This window comes from Syzygium oleosum, unplaced genomic scaffold (genome assembly GCF_021117445.2).
Source record: "Syzygium oleosum isolate NSW1041296 unplaced genomic scaffold, Sole_v2.1 Sole_v2.02, whole genome shotgun sequence".
In the NCBI taxonomy this organism is placed as follows: Eukaryota; Viridiplantae; Streptophyta; class Magnoliopsida; order Myrtales; family Myrtaceae; genus Syzygium; species Syzygium oleosum.
In genome coordinates, this window is record NW_026607486.1 from 15,540,206 (window position 1) to 15,556,633 (window position 16,428).

At 40.6% G+C, this 16,428-nt stretch overlaps 2 protein-coding genes across 2 annotated transcripts; both read left to right on the forward strand.

Moving 5' to 3' along the window:
• Nucleotides 1–6,886: 6,886 nt before the first annotated feature.
• On the forward strand, nucleotides 6,887–10,786 carry LOC115670409 (protein DETOXIFICATION 14-like). Its single transcript, XM_030591710.2, has 7 exons — nucleotides 6,887–7,305; nucleotides 8,577–9,121; nucleotides 9,404–9,490; nucleotides 9,647–9,703; nucleotides 9,800–10,038; nucleotides 10,127–10,332; nucleotides 10,486–10,786. The coding sequence occupies exons 1-7, from the start codon at nucleotides 6,967–6,969 to the stop codon at nucleotides 10,546–10,548; spliced, it is 1,536 nt and encodes a 511-aa protein (XP_030447570.1). The 5' UTR covers nucleotides 6,887–6,966; the 3' UTR covers nucleotides 10,549–10,786.
• Nucleotides 10,787–13,227: 2,441 nt separating this feature from the next.
• LOC115670549 (palmitoyl-acyl carrier protein thioesterase, chloroplastic-like) lies at nucleotides 13,228–15,974 on the forward strand. Its single transcript, XM_030591867.2, has 7 exons — nucleotides 13,228–13,243; nucleotides 13,923–14,257; nucleotides 14,369–14,502; nucleotides 14,999–15,112; nucleotides 15,197–15,365; nucleotides 15,450–15,518; nucleotides 15,621–15,974. Exons 1-7 carry the CDS (start codon nucleotides 13,228–13,230, stop codon nucleotides 15,972–15,974), a joined length of 1,191 nt encoding a protein of 396 aa, XP_030447727.1.
• Nucleotides 15,975–16,428: the final 454 nt, after the last annotated feature.

Here is a 16,428-nt window from a genome sequence, read left to right on the forward strand (position 1 = left end):
GCCAACTCCCTTAACATGTGTAGATGAACCATTAGCTAAAGTAACGGTGGACGATGATGGAGTAAGAGAGGAAAATATACCTGAAAGACCAGACATGTGATCAGATGCCCCTGAATCAATGACCCAAGGGTGAGAACTAGCTAAAACGCATGCAGTAGCATTACCTGTCTGGACTAGAGTAGCAGTGGAAGACGAAGTAGGTAGTGAAATCTGAGACTGGTTGTACCGTGCAAATTCCTCATCAGACATAACCACTACATTGCCTTGTGAAGGCTGTCGTAGGGACAAAGAGTCAGTGCCAGATGCAGCATTTGCAAACTGTTGTTGCTGTCCTGGTCTACCATGTAACTTGTAGCAAAATTTCTGAATATGGCCAGGTTTTCCACAATAATGACAAGTTCGAATAGTCCTTGAGCTCTCAACAGTAGTTTGGGACGATCCTTAAAGCTGCCTTTGTCCTTGGCCTCTTCCTATTCCTGTGCTTCGACCACCACAGCCACCACGACCATTATACCCTCCACGATTTCCTTCGTCACCCCTACCTCCACCAGTTCAATATTGAGAAACAAGAGCTGAATTATCAACCATAGCTGTGGTGCTCTGAGAAGAACCACGGGATGCTCGAAGAACTTGAGCATATGTATCCCTAAGTGACGCAATAGTCTCTCCTCCAAGAATCTGAGACCTAACAGTATCATAGGCTGGAGCAAGACCTCCTAGAAAATTCATTACAGCCAACTGTTCTCTTTGAAGTTGCATTTGTTCAGCATTAGAAGAAATAGGAAGGAGAGCATTCAATTCTTCATACATTCTATTAAAATCAGCAAAGTATTGATTAATAGAACGCCCTTTGCTCTCAGATCGGTGAAATTCCTGTGATAGTTCATATATCCTAGAAATATTGTTCTGGCCAGAATACAATACACCTAAGTAGTCCCACAAGTCCTTGACTGTATCAATATGAGTTACCAAGTCTACAATATTGCTCTCCATGGAGTTCAAAAGTTGACCCATAAGACGTGCATCAATAACATCCCAATTTGCATCATTAGTAGGTTTAGTTTCAGTCAAGTGCATATGCTGATTTCTACCCGTCAAAACAAACTTAACAATCTTCTTCCATTGTTGAAAATTAGTAATACCCTCAAGCTTCTTGTCAGTAATTCGAGAAGATGAAGAGGAAATTATCTCAGTCGTCACGGTATCACTCTTTCCAGAACTACCATCAATTTTACTCGGATCATCCATCCTTAACAATTCAATAATCCACTAGAGCCCCAAATAATTAACTCCAAAATCTCCAAAATTCACCTAATCAGCATCGCATAAGTTCCGAAAAATTTAGAAACATTCCACAAACACATCCATATCTCGAATAAAGCGCTACCCACATCATTATCAAGCCTAATCAACAAATAACGTCTCAAAATTCCTGCTGTCAAGCTCAGTAACCATCAAGCCGCCAAAAAATCAAACCTGTGGGTCCTAACCGAGAGACATGGGTGCTGAATCTGGTTCACTGACAATGGACGATGCCTCACTGATGCTGGACGACCTCTCTACAAGACTCCCCGACGATGGACAGCACTGGATTTGGACTTGCTGGCCTCGGTGACATTGGGTGACGTCTCTACATGGGTCGCTGGGTCTTGCTGACTCTAGATCTGGCCTTGCTGGGCCTAGGCGACGCCCTGGCAAGGCTCGCCGGCCTAGATGACGCCCCGGCAAGGCTCGCCGGGCCTGGGCAACGCGAGATCTAAAGATTCCGGTGAGAAGAGGGTTGATTGAAGGGGGTTGGTTGGTGGTTGACGGTGGATGGTTCACGGTGGCGACTGGGGGTAGACGGTGGTAAGCGGCTGTTTAGGGTTTAGAATTTTTTGTTGCTCTGATATCATGTTAGAGAGGAAAAGTTAATTTATTATTCAGCAAAATATCGTATTTATACAATGGTAACCCAATAAACCCTAAGAGTCCTAAAGACCATTTTTCCCTTGATACTTCTAACAATCTGCATTACAAGCATTTTGTTTTGTTTTCGAGTAGCAGGTAAATTCGCCATTATTTTCCTTTGTGTTGTGATTGATGAACTAAGTAGGAAAAAACAGTGGTATGATCATCCTATAGATGGCAATTCAAGAATTATAAAAAAAAAAGGTGATTAATTTTGTCTGAATCCACTCCAGGAGACAGGTGCTGCGAGTATGCTTTACTGCAATCCGATCCAGGCGTTTGGAACCATCATTTTCCATCTATCCTTGGAAATTCCGTGGACATGTGTTTGAGATTAATGTTGTGGTCCGACATTGTACCAAGTAGCAGTGGCCAGTGTTCATTGCGTTGTTTGCTAGCTTGGTTTTAGGACTCTGGGAAGCATTTCCTAGAACGTTCGTCTTCTATCCTTAAGTGTGATAGATAGTTCCTTTTCACGTGTGTACTAACTAACGAAAACTGATTGCCTTTTTCAGATAAACGTAGCTTTCATTTGTACTATGGCCATAGTGTCGTTGCCATAAGAAAGCAGATGTACAGGTTTTCGCTGGCTGGATAGTAAAACAAAGTGAAGATGCGTAATTTTCCTACAGACTTACTAGGTTTATGGCTAAAGTAGGGAAAGTATCAAAAAAATCATAAACCTATTAAATGAGTACCAATTCAATCCTAAAAGGGACCAATTTAGTTCTAAATATTTTCATATTGGTACCAATGGAGTCCATCTAATCAATTTTGGCGATAAACTGCTGATGTAGATACTGACCGTTTTGCGTGGTGTGGTTGGCGCTGATGTAGATATTTTATTTTATTTTTAAATATTTTTTCGAATTTTTAATTAATTTTTTTATCTTTGTTTTCCTTCTCTTTTCCTTCTTTTTTTTTCTTTTTTTTTTCTTTCCTTTCTCTTTTTTTTTTCCTTTTTTTCTTAGTTCCCTCCGCGAGTTGCTAGCCTCTACGATGGCCATCGGAGGTCGCTAGCCACCAAAGAGGGCGAAGGCTGGGCAAGGCCACCCCTCACTGGCCTCTATCAAGGGGCGGCCTCATCCAACCCTTGCTGGCGACCTCCGTCGGCCATCATGGTCACGGTGACTGGCAGAGGAAAATAAGGAAAAAAATGAAAGTGAAAGAAAGAAAAAGAAAAGAAGGAAAAAAGGACAAAAAATTAATAAAAATTCGAAAAAAAAATTAAAAACACCTCAACGCTAGCAATGCTACGTAGGATAGCCAGTGTCCATATCAGTTTTCCCGCCTAAATTGGCTGGATAGACTTAATTGATACCAATATGAAAAGATGTAAGACTAAATTGATCTAATTGAAATAATTATGATTAAATCAGTACCACTGCAAAAGGTTTAGGACTTTTTTGGTACTTTTTCTGACTGAGCTATACGGTTCATAAAATTGTCTCATACATAAGGTATGCTAAGAGGTAGCAAGATTGATCACCTCATGTTGCGGAAGCAAGCGATCGCTCAACAAAGTAAATAGAATAAGAAAATAAATCGAACATAAGATTTATGTGCTTGGTAGGTGTAACCTACGTCCATGAGAAGAGTAATAAAGAATTATACAATGGATCAAGCGATACAACGGAGATTACAGTTATACTCGAGTCAGTCAAACACTCTCACTATCTCATTACCCCAATTACACTTAATAATTTTACATACTATTTAACCCCACAATTCCTCACGAAAGAATTTACCAAATCTTAACACATAATTTTCATGATTTCAAATACTTAGGGCACAAATGATAATCATTCTCTTTCTGGAAACAATTTTTGGCCAATTCCCTTGACGAGTTTCTAGGTAGAAAGTAGCATTTGATATAAACACAAAGGCGAGTGGCACGACTGTAGCTGACATGGACACCGGTCGTTTTACGTGACACGACTGACGCTAACGTGGACGTTTTATTTAATTTTTAAATATTTTTCAAATTTTTTATTAATTTTTTCTTCTTTTTTCTTCTCTTTTCCTTTTTTTTTTTCTTTCCTTTCTCTTTTTCTCTTTTTCCTTCTTTTCCTCTGCCAGTCATTAGCCTCTGTGATGGCCGGCAGAGGTCACGAGCAAGGGCGAGGGGCAGCCTCATCCAACCCTTACCGGCGACCTCCGCCGACCATCACGGAGGTTGATGATTAACGGAGGGAAATAAGGGAAAAAAAGGAAAGGAAAGAAAAAAAAACAAAAGAAGGAAAAAAGAAAAAAGATTAATAAAAATAAAAAAAATGTCTATGTTAGCGCCAACTGTATTACGTAGAATGATCGGCATCCACATAACTAATTTTCAGCCTAAATTAGCTAGATGGACTCAATTGGTACGATGTGAAAATGTTTAGTACTAAATTGTTCCGATTGAAGGGTTTAGAACTGAGTTTGTACCAATGTAATAGGTTTAGGAATTTTTTTGTACTTTTTCCAATCGAGCTATATAGCTCATAAATTTGTCTCATACATAAGGTATGAATCTAAGTGAATACCCCATGTTGCGGAAGCAAGCGATCGCTCAATAAAGTAAATAGAAAAATAAAATAAATCGAATACCAAATTTACGTGTTTGGTAGGTGTGACCTACATCCACAAGGAGAACAATAAAGAATATCACTATAAACCAAGCGATACAACGGAAATTACAACTACATTCGAGTCACTCAAACACTTTTACTGTTTCACAGCCTCAATTACACCTAAAAATCTTACACATTGTTTAACCCCGCAATTCCTCATAAAGGAATTTACAAAATCTTAACACAAAATTTTCATGACTCCAGACACTTAGAAGAATTCACAAGCAGAACCTCTTCTTCAATACTCTTCACAAGAAATCACACTTCTTATATATAGATAGGCCTAACACCCGAGAAAATTACCAAAAAGGTATTAAATTTATTGCAATTATGCCAATTCAGTTCTAAATCTTTTTATTGAGTCAATTTAGTTCTAAATATTTTGCATTTGTGACAATTCAGTCTATCCGACCAATTTTAGCCAATCAGCACTGACCGTTCGTTTAATGCTGACATGGAAATTTTATTTAATTTATTTTTTCAAATTTTTAATTATTTTTTTGGCCGTCGCTGGGCAAGATTGGCCTGGCCCATTGAGGCTTGCCCTCACCTCTGGTTGGTTGTCGCCAGAGGAAGAAGGAAGGAAAAAAAATAATTCAAAAAAATAAAAAATAAAAATAAAAAAATGTACCATTAAAAATTGTCCACCTCAATGCCGGGCAACAAAATTGGCCGGATGGATTAAATTGGCATTAATGAAAAATGTTTAGAACTAAATTGGCACAATTGTTATAGGTTTAGGGCTTTTTTAGTAATTTTCCCCCTAATACCCTAAAAAACCTATAATTTTAGGCTTTTGTCCCAATTTTACCTTTTGTTTAATAAAAAAACCTCCAACTTTAGGTCCAATCCTAATTCTACCATAATTTTTTTTTGTCCCATAAAAAACTATCAAGTTTAGGTCCTTTTTCAATTCTACCCTAAACTTTTTTTTGTCCTATAAAAAACCCTAAATTTTAGGTTTTGTCCCAATTTTACCGTCTAGTTCTAATTTGCCCTAAAATTTTTAAGGTCTCATAAAAAATCTCAAACTTTTACTTAAGTCACAAATTAGCCCCCATTAACCCTCCGTCCAAAATTTCTTGTTGACAACCGAGAGATAGAAAATTCCTCAGCACAAGTTGTTCGAGCATCCCGAGTGTGAGCTCTCCGACCGGGAAAGATAGAATATTCGCAAACACAAGAGATCGACGAGCGCAAAATCATAAGGGTGATTTTGACGGTGGGTTAATAGAGAGTAGATTTGGTACTCAAATAAAAGTTAGTAATCTTTTATGAGAAAAAAAATAAAGTGAAATTGGAACTGGACCTAAATTTGGGATTTTATTATGAGACAAAAAAAAAGTTTATGGTATAATTGATATTTGATCTAAAGTTGAGGGTTTTTTGTGAGACAAAATTTTTTTGTTGTATAAGTTTCTAATGGAACAAAAAAAATTTATAGTAGAATTGGGACGTGACTTAAAGTTAATTTTTTTTAGGGAAAAAACCACCAAAAACCCCAAACTATGCCACCTGTGTCACATTTACCCTGAACTTTTTTTTATGACACCAAAAATCCCAAACTATACTATTTGTGACACATTTACCCCAATGTACTTTAGTCCATGGGCATTTTCGTCTGTTTTGCTTTTTCTTTTTTTTTTTCCTTTCCGGCGAGGGGTGGCCCTCGCCGGCGTCGGCGAGGCGGCCCTCGCCGGATCGGCGAGGGCGACCCTCGCCGGATCCGGGCGAGGCGACCCTCGCCGGCATCGAGCAAGGGTGGCCCTCGCCGGCGTCGGGCGAGGGTCGCCTCGCCCGGGCGAGCGAGGGCGGCCCTTGCCAAGGGCCGCCTCGCTCGCCCTCGCCCGAGTCGGGCGAGGGCCACCCTCGCTCGCCCAGGCGAGGCGACCCTCGCCCGACGCCAGCAAGGGCGACCCTCGCCCGACGCCGGCGAGGGTCGCCCTCGCCAGATCCGGCGAAAATAGAAGTTTGGGGTAAATGTGTCACAAATAGCATAGTTTGGGGTTTTTGATGTCACAAAAAAAAGTTCATGGTAAATGTGTCACAGGTGATATAGTTTGGGGTTTTTGGTGGTCTTTTCCCTTTTTTTTATGAGACAAAAGGTAGAATTTTTTGTTTCCAATACAAAAGGTAAAATTTAGATAAATATGAGGTTTTTTAGGGTATTAGGCCTATATAAATAAGATTTAGATCCAAAATAGGAAACCTATTCAAACTAGTAACCACTTAAATATGAAAACTATTCAAAATGGAAAATTTATTGAAAGTAAGAAACCAACTCTAATTATGAAAGTTTTCCCTTTATGCTTAAAGTCGACACAAATTTTCATCACCCCAAGTTACAATTTGATTCCCATGAATTAACTCCTGAAATCCCTCTCTATCTCTCTCTCTCTGGGGAATGGGAGACCACGCAGAGAAGAAGATGGAGGAGGCCCTACTGCTGAAGAAGGAGAGACCAGAAGAAAGAGATGGTCACCATGACGATCCCGAGAAGACGAAGAACAGTGAAGGAGGCAGAAGCCGGTTAGCTTCATGCTGTGCATGGCCGCGGAGAAGAGTGTTTTGGGAGGAAGTGAGGAGGGTGGGCCAAGTGGCGGGGCCTATGGTCGCGGTGATGCTGTCGCAGTACTTGCTGCAGGGGATCTCGGTCATGATGGTCGGCCACCTCGGCGAGCTAGCCCTCTCCAGCACCGCCATCGCCGTCTCTCTCTCCTGCGTCTCCGGCTTCAGCCTCCTCGTACGTTCTCTCTCTCTCTCTCTCTCTCTCTCTCTCTCTCTCTCTCTCTCTGACGTGTTTCTTCATCGAACATGGAGGAACACCATCGGCGTTCGTTGGCTTCATTGACCGTGAAATAGCATGTTTGGTGTTTTGCCTGCGTAGCTGTATTCTTCTTCTTGGTCATGTTGTGCCCATTGCTTCACACGTTGAATCGTTTCATATTCCTTCTTTTTTTCTTGTATGATTTTCTTTTTGCGTTCTTTTTAACTTCTCGACGAGAGTGAAGTACGTAATTTCGTGCAGATTTTTTGGGATCCGATCAGTACGTTAATCACAGTACTTACTACGTAGCATCGGTTCTATATTTTCTTGAATAATGTCAAGCATCTTATGTGTTTATATATTGAAATGGCATGCGACGATTTTTACGCTGGGATGGGTTTTGAATGCGAGCACCCCGGTCGATACGGCAGTACAGATTTGTTAAAACTTTTTCAGACGTGATTATTTACCTATATTACAAAAATTCATGTTGAGTCGACATATTCTACTAGTAAGTATATATGTAAGTGCTTTCTTGTGGAGCACTTGTTATTAGTATTTTTCTTTTTCCATTTCTGATTTGTCTTCCTTTCTTCTTAGTAATCATAAATCACAAGAAGAAATGAATCATAATGAAAAATCTTCTGATGAAATTTAACGAAATAAATTATGGTAAAATAACTGGTTCTTTTTCCTTTTGTCTGTTGTGATTCATATTTTGTGATCATACACGTTATGCGTCCCGCTCAACAATTCGATTACTTTGACAATCCTAAATCAGTATATCTTTTGCGTCAAAGATTTTGGACCGAAGTTATTTGGACCCGATCGATTACAACCGGGTAAGGAATTGTATCTAAGGCTGGCGTTCCGCGGAAAATATATTCAGATGGTCATCTAATTAGTCATTGTTCTAGCGCGTGCACGAGAGTTGGTAACATCTTATGGCACCAACGAATTTAATCTTGATTAGAGGTATACTTAAGAATAGAAGGATGACTTTTTCCTGCTTTGAAGGCTCATTTTCATTTCGCCCGGTTTGAAACTTGCATAGCAAGACAACAAATTTCAATACTAAGTGGCAATTGGGCAAGTCTCGGTCGGTTTTCGGCTTCATCATTTGTTGAATCTTCTCCTTTTTCACCCATTCTCCTGTTGCAATTGCTTTTTACCTTTTGATTTTCAGCTAATGACCTCGGTATTTAACTATGGCCAATGCTAATTGTCTGGCTCTCATGTCGTAATAGCTAGGAATGGCCAGTGCTCTGGAGACACTATGTGGACAAGCATATGGAGCTCAACAGTATCACAAACTAGGGACTCAGACATATACTGCGATTTTCTCCCTTATTCTGGTCTGCTTCCCTATTTCTGTCCTATGGATATACATGGGAAAGTTGCTCACATTCATGGGCCAGGACCCTCTGATTTCTCTCGAAGCCGGCAAGTTCATGGCTTGGCTTGTTCCTGCACTCTTTGCCTATGCAACTCTTCAGCCTCTCATTCGCTACTTCCAGATGCAGAGCCTCATCATGCCGATGCTCATGAGTTGTTGTGCCACCCTCTGCATCCATGTGCCACTTTGCTGGGTTCTTGTGTTCAGGTCAGGGCTGGACAACCTCGGTGCTGCACTGGCCATCAGTGTTTCATATTGGTTGAATGTGGTTTTCTTGGGGGTGTACATGAAGTACTCTCCTTCCTGCGCGAAAACCCGTGTGCCGGTTTCCGTGGAGCTGTTTCGAGGGATCAGCGAGTTCTTTTGCTATGCTGTGCCCTCTGCATTGATGGTCTGGTGAGCCGGTTACTTGTCCTGGATCCTGTTTGCTGCTTTTTTCTGCAAAATGCTCTCTCAAAGTTTCATAATCTTCGAGCAGTTGATCATTAAAAGACTTCTTAGTTTTGGGCCACCTCTTTAAAGAAAAGCACATCATTTATTAGTCTGTATAGTTAGCAAATTTGAGCAAAATAGATCATTGTTTTATTTTTAGAGCAAGAATTTGGTAAAACGGCCTATCCATGGTAGCATTGGCATGACTAATCCTTCTTCCACTTATCCTTCTTAATTTTATTGCAGTCTTGAATGGTGGTCTTTTGAGCTGCTGATCTTGCTTTCTGGGTTGTTGCCAAATCCGCAGCTTGAAACTTCGGTTCTGTCTGTGTGGTACATTCTCTACTTTGTCAATTACCATCTTCAGAATGTGAATTTTTCCATCTTAAATTTCACAAACGTTGCCATCAGGAATGGAAGGACATTCCTATCAACTTAGTGTCATGAATTCAAATGTGCTAAAATTAGTTCTTTTTGGTTCCTAATCAGTCTCAATACCATAACAACACTCTACATGATACCATATGGACTTGGCGCTGCGGGAAGGTATGATCGAATTCACTGATACCTAAAACTCTGAAAGCTTAAACACCTCTTCCACATATTAAGATCTGATAACTTGGTCTTTCGAACTCATCATAGCACAAGAGTTTCAAATGAATTAGGAGCTGGAAACCCAGAAGCTGCCCGTCTTTCTGTTTACGCCACTTTATTTCTCACCATTACCGAGACAAGTATAGTGAGCACAATCTTGTTCATTATCCGGAGAGTTTTTGGCTACACATTCAGCAATGAAGAGGAAGTTGTGGACTATGTTACTCAGATGGCTCCTCTGGTTTGCTTGTCTGTCATCTTGGAGAGCTTACAAGGAGTGCTTTCAGGTTGAACATCTTTGTTCTCTTTGGACTAATCAGGTTTTTCGCTTACCTAGCTTCGGTTTACAACCTTAGACTGGTCATATTTGAGCAGGTATAGCTAGGGGATGCGGGTGGCAGCACATAGGAGCATTTGTCAATCTGGGGTCGTTTTATCTTTGCGGGATTCCAGTAGCTGCCGTTCTAGGATTCTGGGTAAAATTAAGAGGAATGGGCCTTTGGATCGGGATTCAAACTGGTTCTCTCGTGCAAGCAATTCTCCTATCCATTGTGACTAGCCGTACAGATTGGGAAATGCAGGTAAACTACTCTTCTTTGCCCTGAGTTACGGTCGGAGGGGATTTGGGATGATGATAAGTAACATAATCATAACCTGTGAAGTCGCTTGTAGGTCTAGTGGTCATATGTATCATACTTCATATGTTCAAGATTTCCACTTTTCTTGCTTTTCAGGCAAGTAAAGCCAGGGCGAGGATATTTGAGGGAAGACATTCGGAGGACCATGTGCTGATGTGAACCTTAAGTGGTACTCCAAGAGCTAACTCTCGTAGTGCTGCTTCTACTCAAATTCAATTTCTTCTCAAGCCTTCAACTTCAAGTGCCAATCATTGTGTAGTCTAGGAAGCTTGTTGGAGAAAAAGTCCAATAGTACTGTATTAGTACCAGTCTTCTTTTCGTATTAACTATGTTGAGATCTACTTGTTCTATGAATAGATTGCAACTACACACATGAATGACCGTCATCTTATCTTAACACCCCATCTGTGGGAACCGTTTCGTCCAGGGAAGGAGGAAAAAATGAAAAGTCATATTTCTTGGAAACAAGGTAATTTGTTGGTACTTATAGCATGGAGACGCAAAGGAAACTGTAGACTGTTCGTTTAAGCAGAATGAGGCATAGGTGAAAGGTTGCAAAGACCAATCTTACCGCTGGTGTCATACTGGTCTTGTTAATCTCTCTCTCTCTCTCTCTCTCTCTCTCTCTCTCTCTCTCTCTCTCTCTCTGCTCCTGTGGGCGCCGCAGTGGGAGGTCGGATTCTTCGCTGTGTTTCCAAATCGTTAATTATTGACATCAAGGAGGGGTTGGTTCACTTGGGTGGTGAAATCCAACTTTCATGAATTCTCAAAGTAATAAACATAGGAGATATCAACAAGGATGTCACTGTCTATTAATATTTGGCTGTTTGTCCTAGACAAAGAGAAAAGGCAAGTTGCAACTTGTTGTAGATTCCACCATGAACTGTCCCTTCTATGGTTCCGGACACATCAGATGTTGCCCTCTTTGGACGATTATATTTGTGTTTTGTCCCTTCCTTTTCATTAGCCATGCATGACCGCATATTGAAGGGGACAAAAACAATGCTTATAATGAATGACCAAATCTAAAAAAATTTGAGCTTCTTTATACTTGTACTGCCTCATTTTCCTAAACTTTCCTCATTCTTAAGAGTATCTCATCCAGCTATAAGATTCATTTTGACTTGAATGGTTATTTTTATCTTTTCTTTAGCTGTCATGGCAATGTGTTTCAGTACATTTCACATGAACAGCAGTGCATGAGATTCATGATTTCCTCAAAGGAAAATGAAGACCAATTCAACGAAAATTAGAGTGAACTGTTCAAATGCTCCTCTTGCTATCTGTTTTCCGCGACCTAATTATTAATACCTAGACCTTTCAAATGGTCGGGTCGGGGCAGGGCGGGGCAGAGCGGGGCAGGGCGAAAATGGTCCAATCCAAGTAGACCCATTTAACTCGTTTTGACCTATTTCCATGTAATGCAAATCTAATGACCCATACCTGACTTGACCCGTACCTGACTGAACCCATACCCAACCCATACATAACCTGACTAATTTGCTAAAACAATTCCATATTTAACTCAATCTAGGAAAACTCACATCCAAACTGATATGAGAGTGCAGAGTGAGTAACCACGAGATTGACTGAGGGCGAGAGAGATAATTTGGGTTTAAGTAAGTTGTAAACCCATTTATAACTTATTTACGACCCATTTAACATCCATGTTATGTTTATATCAATTTATGACTCATTTATTGAATATAACTAACCTATTTATGACCCGTTTATTAATATATGGATTAAAAAATGGGTTTATGACCCATTTTGATAGGTCTAATAATACATAAGGCTTCATATAGTGCACACATATGGCCACAATCTACAGAAGTTCACTAATTCAATACCTCCTTTTGTAACAAGTAGATGGTTATCAAACACGGTAAGACACTGCTCGATGAAGCTAAATCATGTTGAGCAGGAGATGCACATTTCTGGACCTACTGAGAGAGAAACCGCAATCCCAAGGTGAAAAGAACCAAGAAGAGACCAACCAAATAAACTCAGTTAAGAGTAATTTTTTCAGACTGGTCCTATTAGATCTTGCTTTTCCGAAACTCTCTCTCTCTCTCTCTCTCTCATGTGCCGACTTTTTCTAGGAGCATGTATTTCCAAAGGGAAGCATCGTACTTGCTTCCCGCATACCAGAAGCAACTGACATCTGGTTTAGCTTCCAGCCAATAGGGACAAAAAAAGGAATTCCATAAACAAAAGAAAGCAAAACTAAGAACAGGTTGATAAAAAGTAAATTAAAACTTCAGGCCAACAGACAGAAAACTAAAAGCGCATAAGCTTGATTATGGAATGTCTTCTGTAGAAACTAAAGGACAGTGCGATAAAATTTGAATCTGCCTCTTGGAATGATGATTCAACAAAACCTTAATGGACCAAAATCCTGGCTACTGAAAAACTGGTACAAACTCGATTTAATCTGGCGGAGAATGCTAATTTCATGCAAGGTCTATTCAAAAGACATTTGAGATGATGTGAAATCACACGTATTGGCATGTGAGGAGATGAAAGACTTTCAAAGAGTGCTTGTTTGAAGAGAAATGAGCGTACAAGGTCAACGCAAACTGAATTACGATAAATTCAATCCGTTAAATGTGACACAAAAAGAAATAGACCGTGCTGCCATGTCAGAAACAACATTCAACTGAAAATCTTGGAAACCTTTAACTCTTTATCTGACATGCTCTTGGTTATGATCCATATCAATTGGGGTCATTCTCATATTTCGAAACTAATTAATCTGTGAGATATTACATTCTTGATTTTGGAAGAAGAGAGTTTCTGGAGCAATGTACTGGACAATTTATAAGACACCAACGGAGTATGGTGACTGTTGGGGGTGAGAGTCTGGGCAACAAAACACACTGAGGAGAATCTTGATGTTTCCTTCCTGAGCAATGGTCAAAGGGATCACTAATTCCTTGTTCTGACCCTCCAAGAGAGAATCAACATATTGACTCTTTGTTGCTTCCTCCATCAAAGGACAAACGCGTGGATTATTCTATTAACTCACGCCAAACTCCACGGAGCCCTCAAGTTAACCTATATTGGTGTGATGATTTCATTAATTAACGCCCCCAAAGAGTACAAAACAATGCAGCCTCTTTGTAGTACCCCGAAACGAAATGACAAGAATGGAATCACTATAGAAGAATACAAGTCTCGGTGAAATGGAAGAAGAAAAGAACGAAAATAATATCGATTACGTCGATCACTACTAAGGGAACAACCCAAAATGTGGAAAAACCTAACATTTTCCAGCATATATCACTAGGGCCAAAACCCCTTCTTTGATATGTTCAATTATCAAAACAAAGCCTGTCCTTATTTTGTCCCTCGAATGTAATTGTCCCATGGCTATGTCCGTCACATTGTGGCTATTAAAACAATTTAGAGCCCATTTCTCTGTTCCAAACTCTTCCTATCCAAATCATCACTGAAGAGTTTGGTAGAAAATAAAAAAAATTTGATGGCTGCTTTCTCTTGCACAATTTCCTTTCCAATTTGGTGCTCCTCAGGCAGAGAGGGCAATGACCCGAGCAGGCAAAACCTGAGCAACATCAAGATCAATGGCACTTCAAACAAGACATGGACCAAGGTTGACAGCACATTGAGGCAAACACCTGGCGTTGCCACAACGTTTGGTTCCGTTGCTTCAGTTGTGGACAATGGCTACATAGACAAACAGCAAGTGAGGCAGAACATTCCCACAAAGAAGCAGTTCGTTGACTCGCATCGCCAGGGAATCATAACTGAAGGGGGTGTCGGGTACCAGCAGACTATCGTGATTCGGTCTTATGAAGTTGGTCCTGACAGGACCGCCACCATTGAGAGCATCCTAAACCTCTTCCAGGTGATTGCAGAGACATGTTTTTGATGACTTTCGTTATAAATTTGTGTGAGCACAGAAAATTTGTGGAAAATTTTACAAACTGAGCATGATGTTCGACTTGTGAAATTGTAGGAAACGGCATTAAATCACGTGTGGATGTCGGGTCTTTTGAGCAATGGATTTGGGGCAACGCATGGAATGATGAGGAACAATCTGATATGGGTTGTGTCAAGAATGCATGTTCAACTTGATCACTACCCCATTTGGTTAGTTCCATTACCATGTCACGATTAACCCCTTTCATGTAAGGACTCAAAACTTTAAGTTCATGAGAGTCCTAAATGTGAAAACGTTCGACCTAATAAGGATTCCGAACAAAACTTGTAATACTGTCTTTATACAAGACAAACTGCTACAGTACGAATATAATCGTTACGTCCGGACGAAGATTAGAACTAATTGTTCCATGCTTCTATGCCCAGGAACTGCGAAATTGTTTTAACTGTTCACCTGCTTTAGTTTTCAGCAACCTGTCAGGTAATTAATAGATATAATCTTGATCACTAGGTTGATAAGGGATGTAGCTTATAAATTTTGGTTTGGCAAAACTCTCCAGGAAGAGCTCATAGTGCAGGATATTTTTCACATCGATGAGCATGAAGTTTTAGGCTTGTAGGAATAACATTTGGTGTACAATATTGATATTGAATTTCCAAGTTGTTGAGATATGTGAACATGAAGCTTTAACAACGTATCCTACAGGGGCGAAGTAGTTGAAATCGACACGTGGGTTGGAGCATCAGGGAAGAACGGCATGAGGCGAGACTGGCTGATCCGCAGCCAAGCTTCGGGAGTGACTTTTGCTCGGGCAACCAGGTATGACTCGAAAATCTGACTCTTTTTAGTCAACTGCATATCTACTATAATCTTGCTGATGATTCCTGCAAATGTGAAAAACAGCACTTGGGTGATGATGAATGAGCAAACAAGGCGCCTCTCGAAAATGCCAGAGGAGGTAAGGGCCGAGATCTCGCCATGGTTTATAGAGAAGCAAGCAATCAAAGAGGACAATCCTGAGAAAATAGTCAAGCTGGACAGTAAAGCCACGTATGTGAACTCTGATCTGAAGGTAATTCCATCTCGAGCCGTGAAAAATATCTTCTCAAGATAGTTCCTGCGCATTTATCACTTACGATAGTGAATTTCTTTTCAGCCAAAGAGAAGTGACTTGGACATGAACCACCATGTGAACAATGTTAAGTACGTGGGATGGATGGTAGAGGTAATTGCCTTCCCTGTAGAGCCTAGACTCATCCTTTCAATTTCTGCAACCATATGGCCTCTCTGCCTGAGTAGATGTCTAACGATCCAAGTTTGTCTGCAGACAATCCCGGATGAGTTCTTGGAAGCTCACCAGCTTTCTAGTATAGTACTCGAGTACCGAAGAGAGTTGGGTGGCTCAGACATAGTTCAGTCGCTTTGCGAACCTGATGCCGATGGAATTCTCCAGAGTGGTGTTCAGCACGACAGTTATCAGGTTAACATGCTCAATGGATATTCCCTGGCATCTGAAATTTTTCAGGGAAGTGGACTGCTGGGATCATTCGGCAAGACGACGATGCCTTTCAAGTACACACACCTCCTCCAGATCGACGGTGAGTCTGAAAACAAGGAGATCATTAGAGGAAGGACCACATGGAAGAAAAAGATTACTTCCGTGCCGTTTCCGCCACGTTAAAAGGGCAGTAGATATCCTGTAGGGGGATTTAGTAAGCCTATCCTTTTCAAAGCATGACTCCATCTTTGGCCTCACTCTAGTTGCCTCAGGGCATTGAGATGGATTCGCTCTATATCCCAAGAATTTATCCATTGTGTTTGATTCAGATATAAAATTCCAAGAAGCTAATTGATTGTGTGTGAATAAAGAGCCTGATGTGCAGACTCCGGAAGCATCAAGGTGCCACAAAACAAGTACCTCATTCGTATCCCCAGAAGGGATAAGTTCCATACCCGGTGACTGTGACGTGCTGGATGTTGGGAAAAGGCTTCTTCTTCAGCCGATGATCCTGTGTTTGCCAGTGTACATGCGTCAACAAGACACAGTTTGCACTACCCAATTGTGGATTCATGAAGATTGTCATACTTGAAGTCGAAGTCATCATTTCTTAGTTCAGCATGAATATGTGATTAGT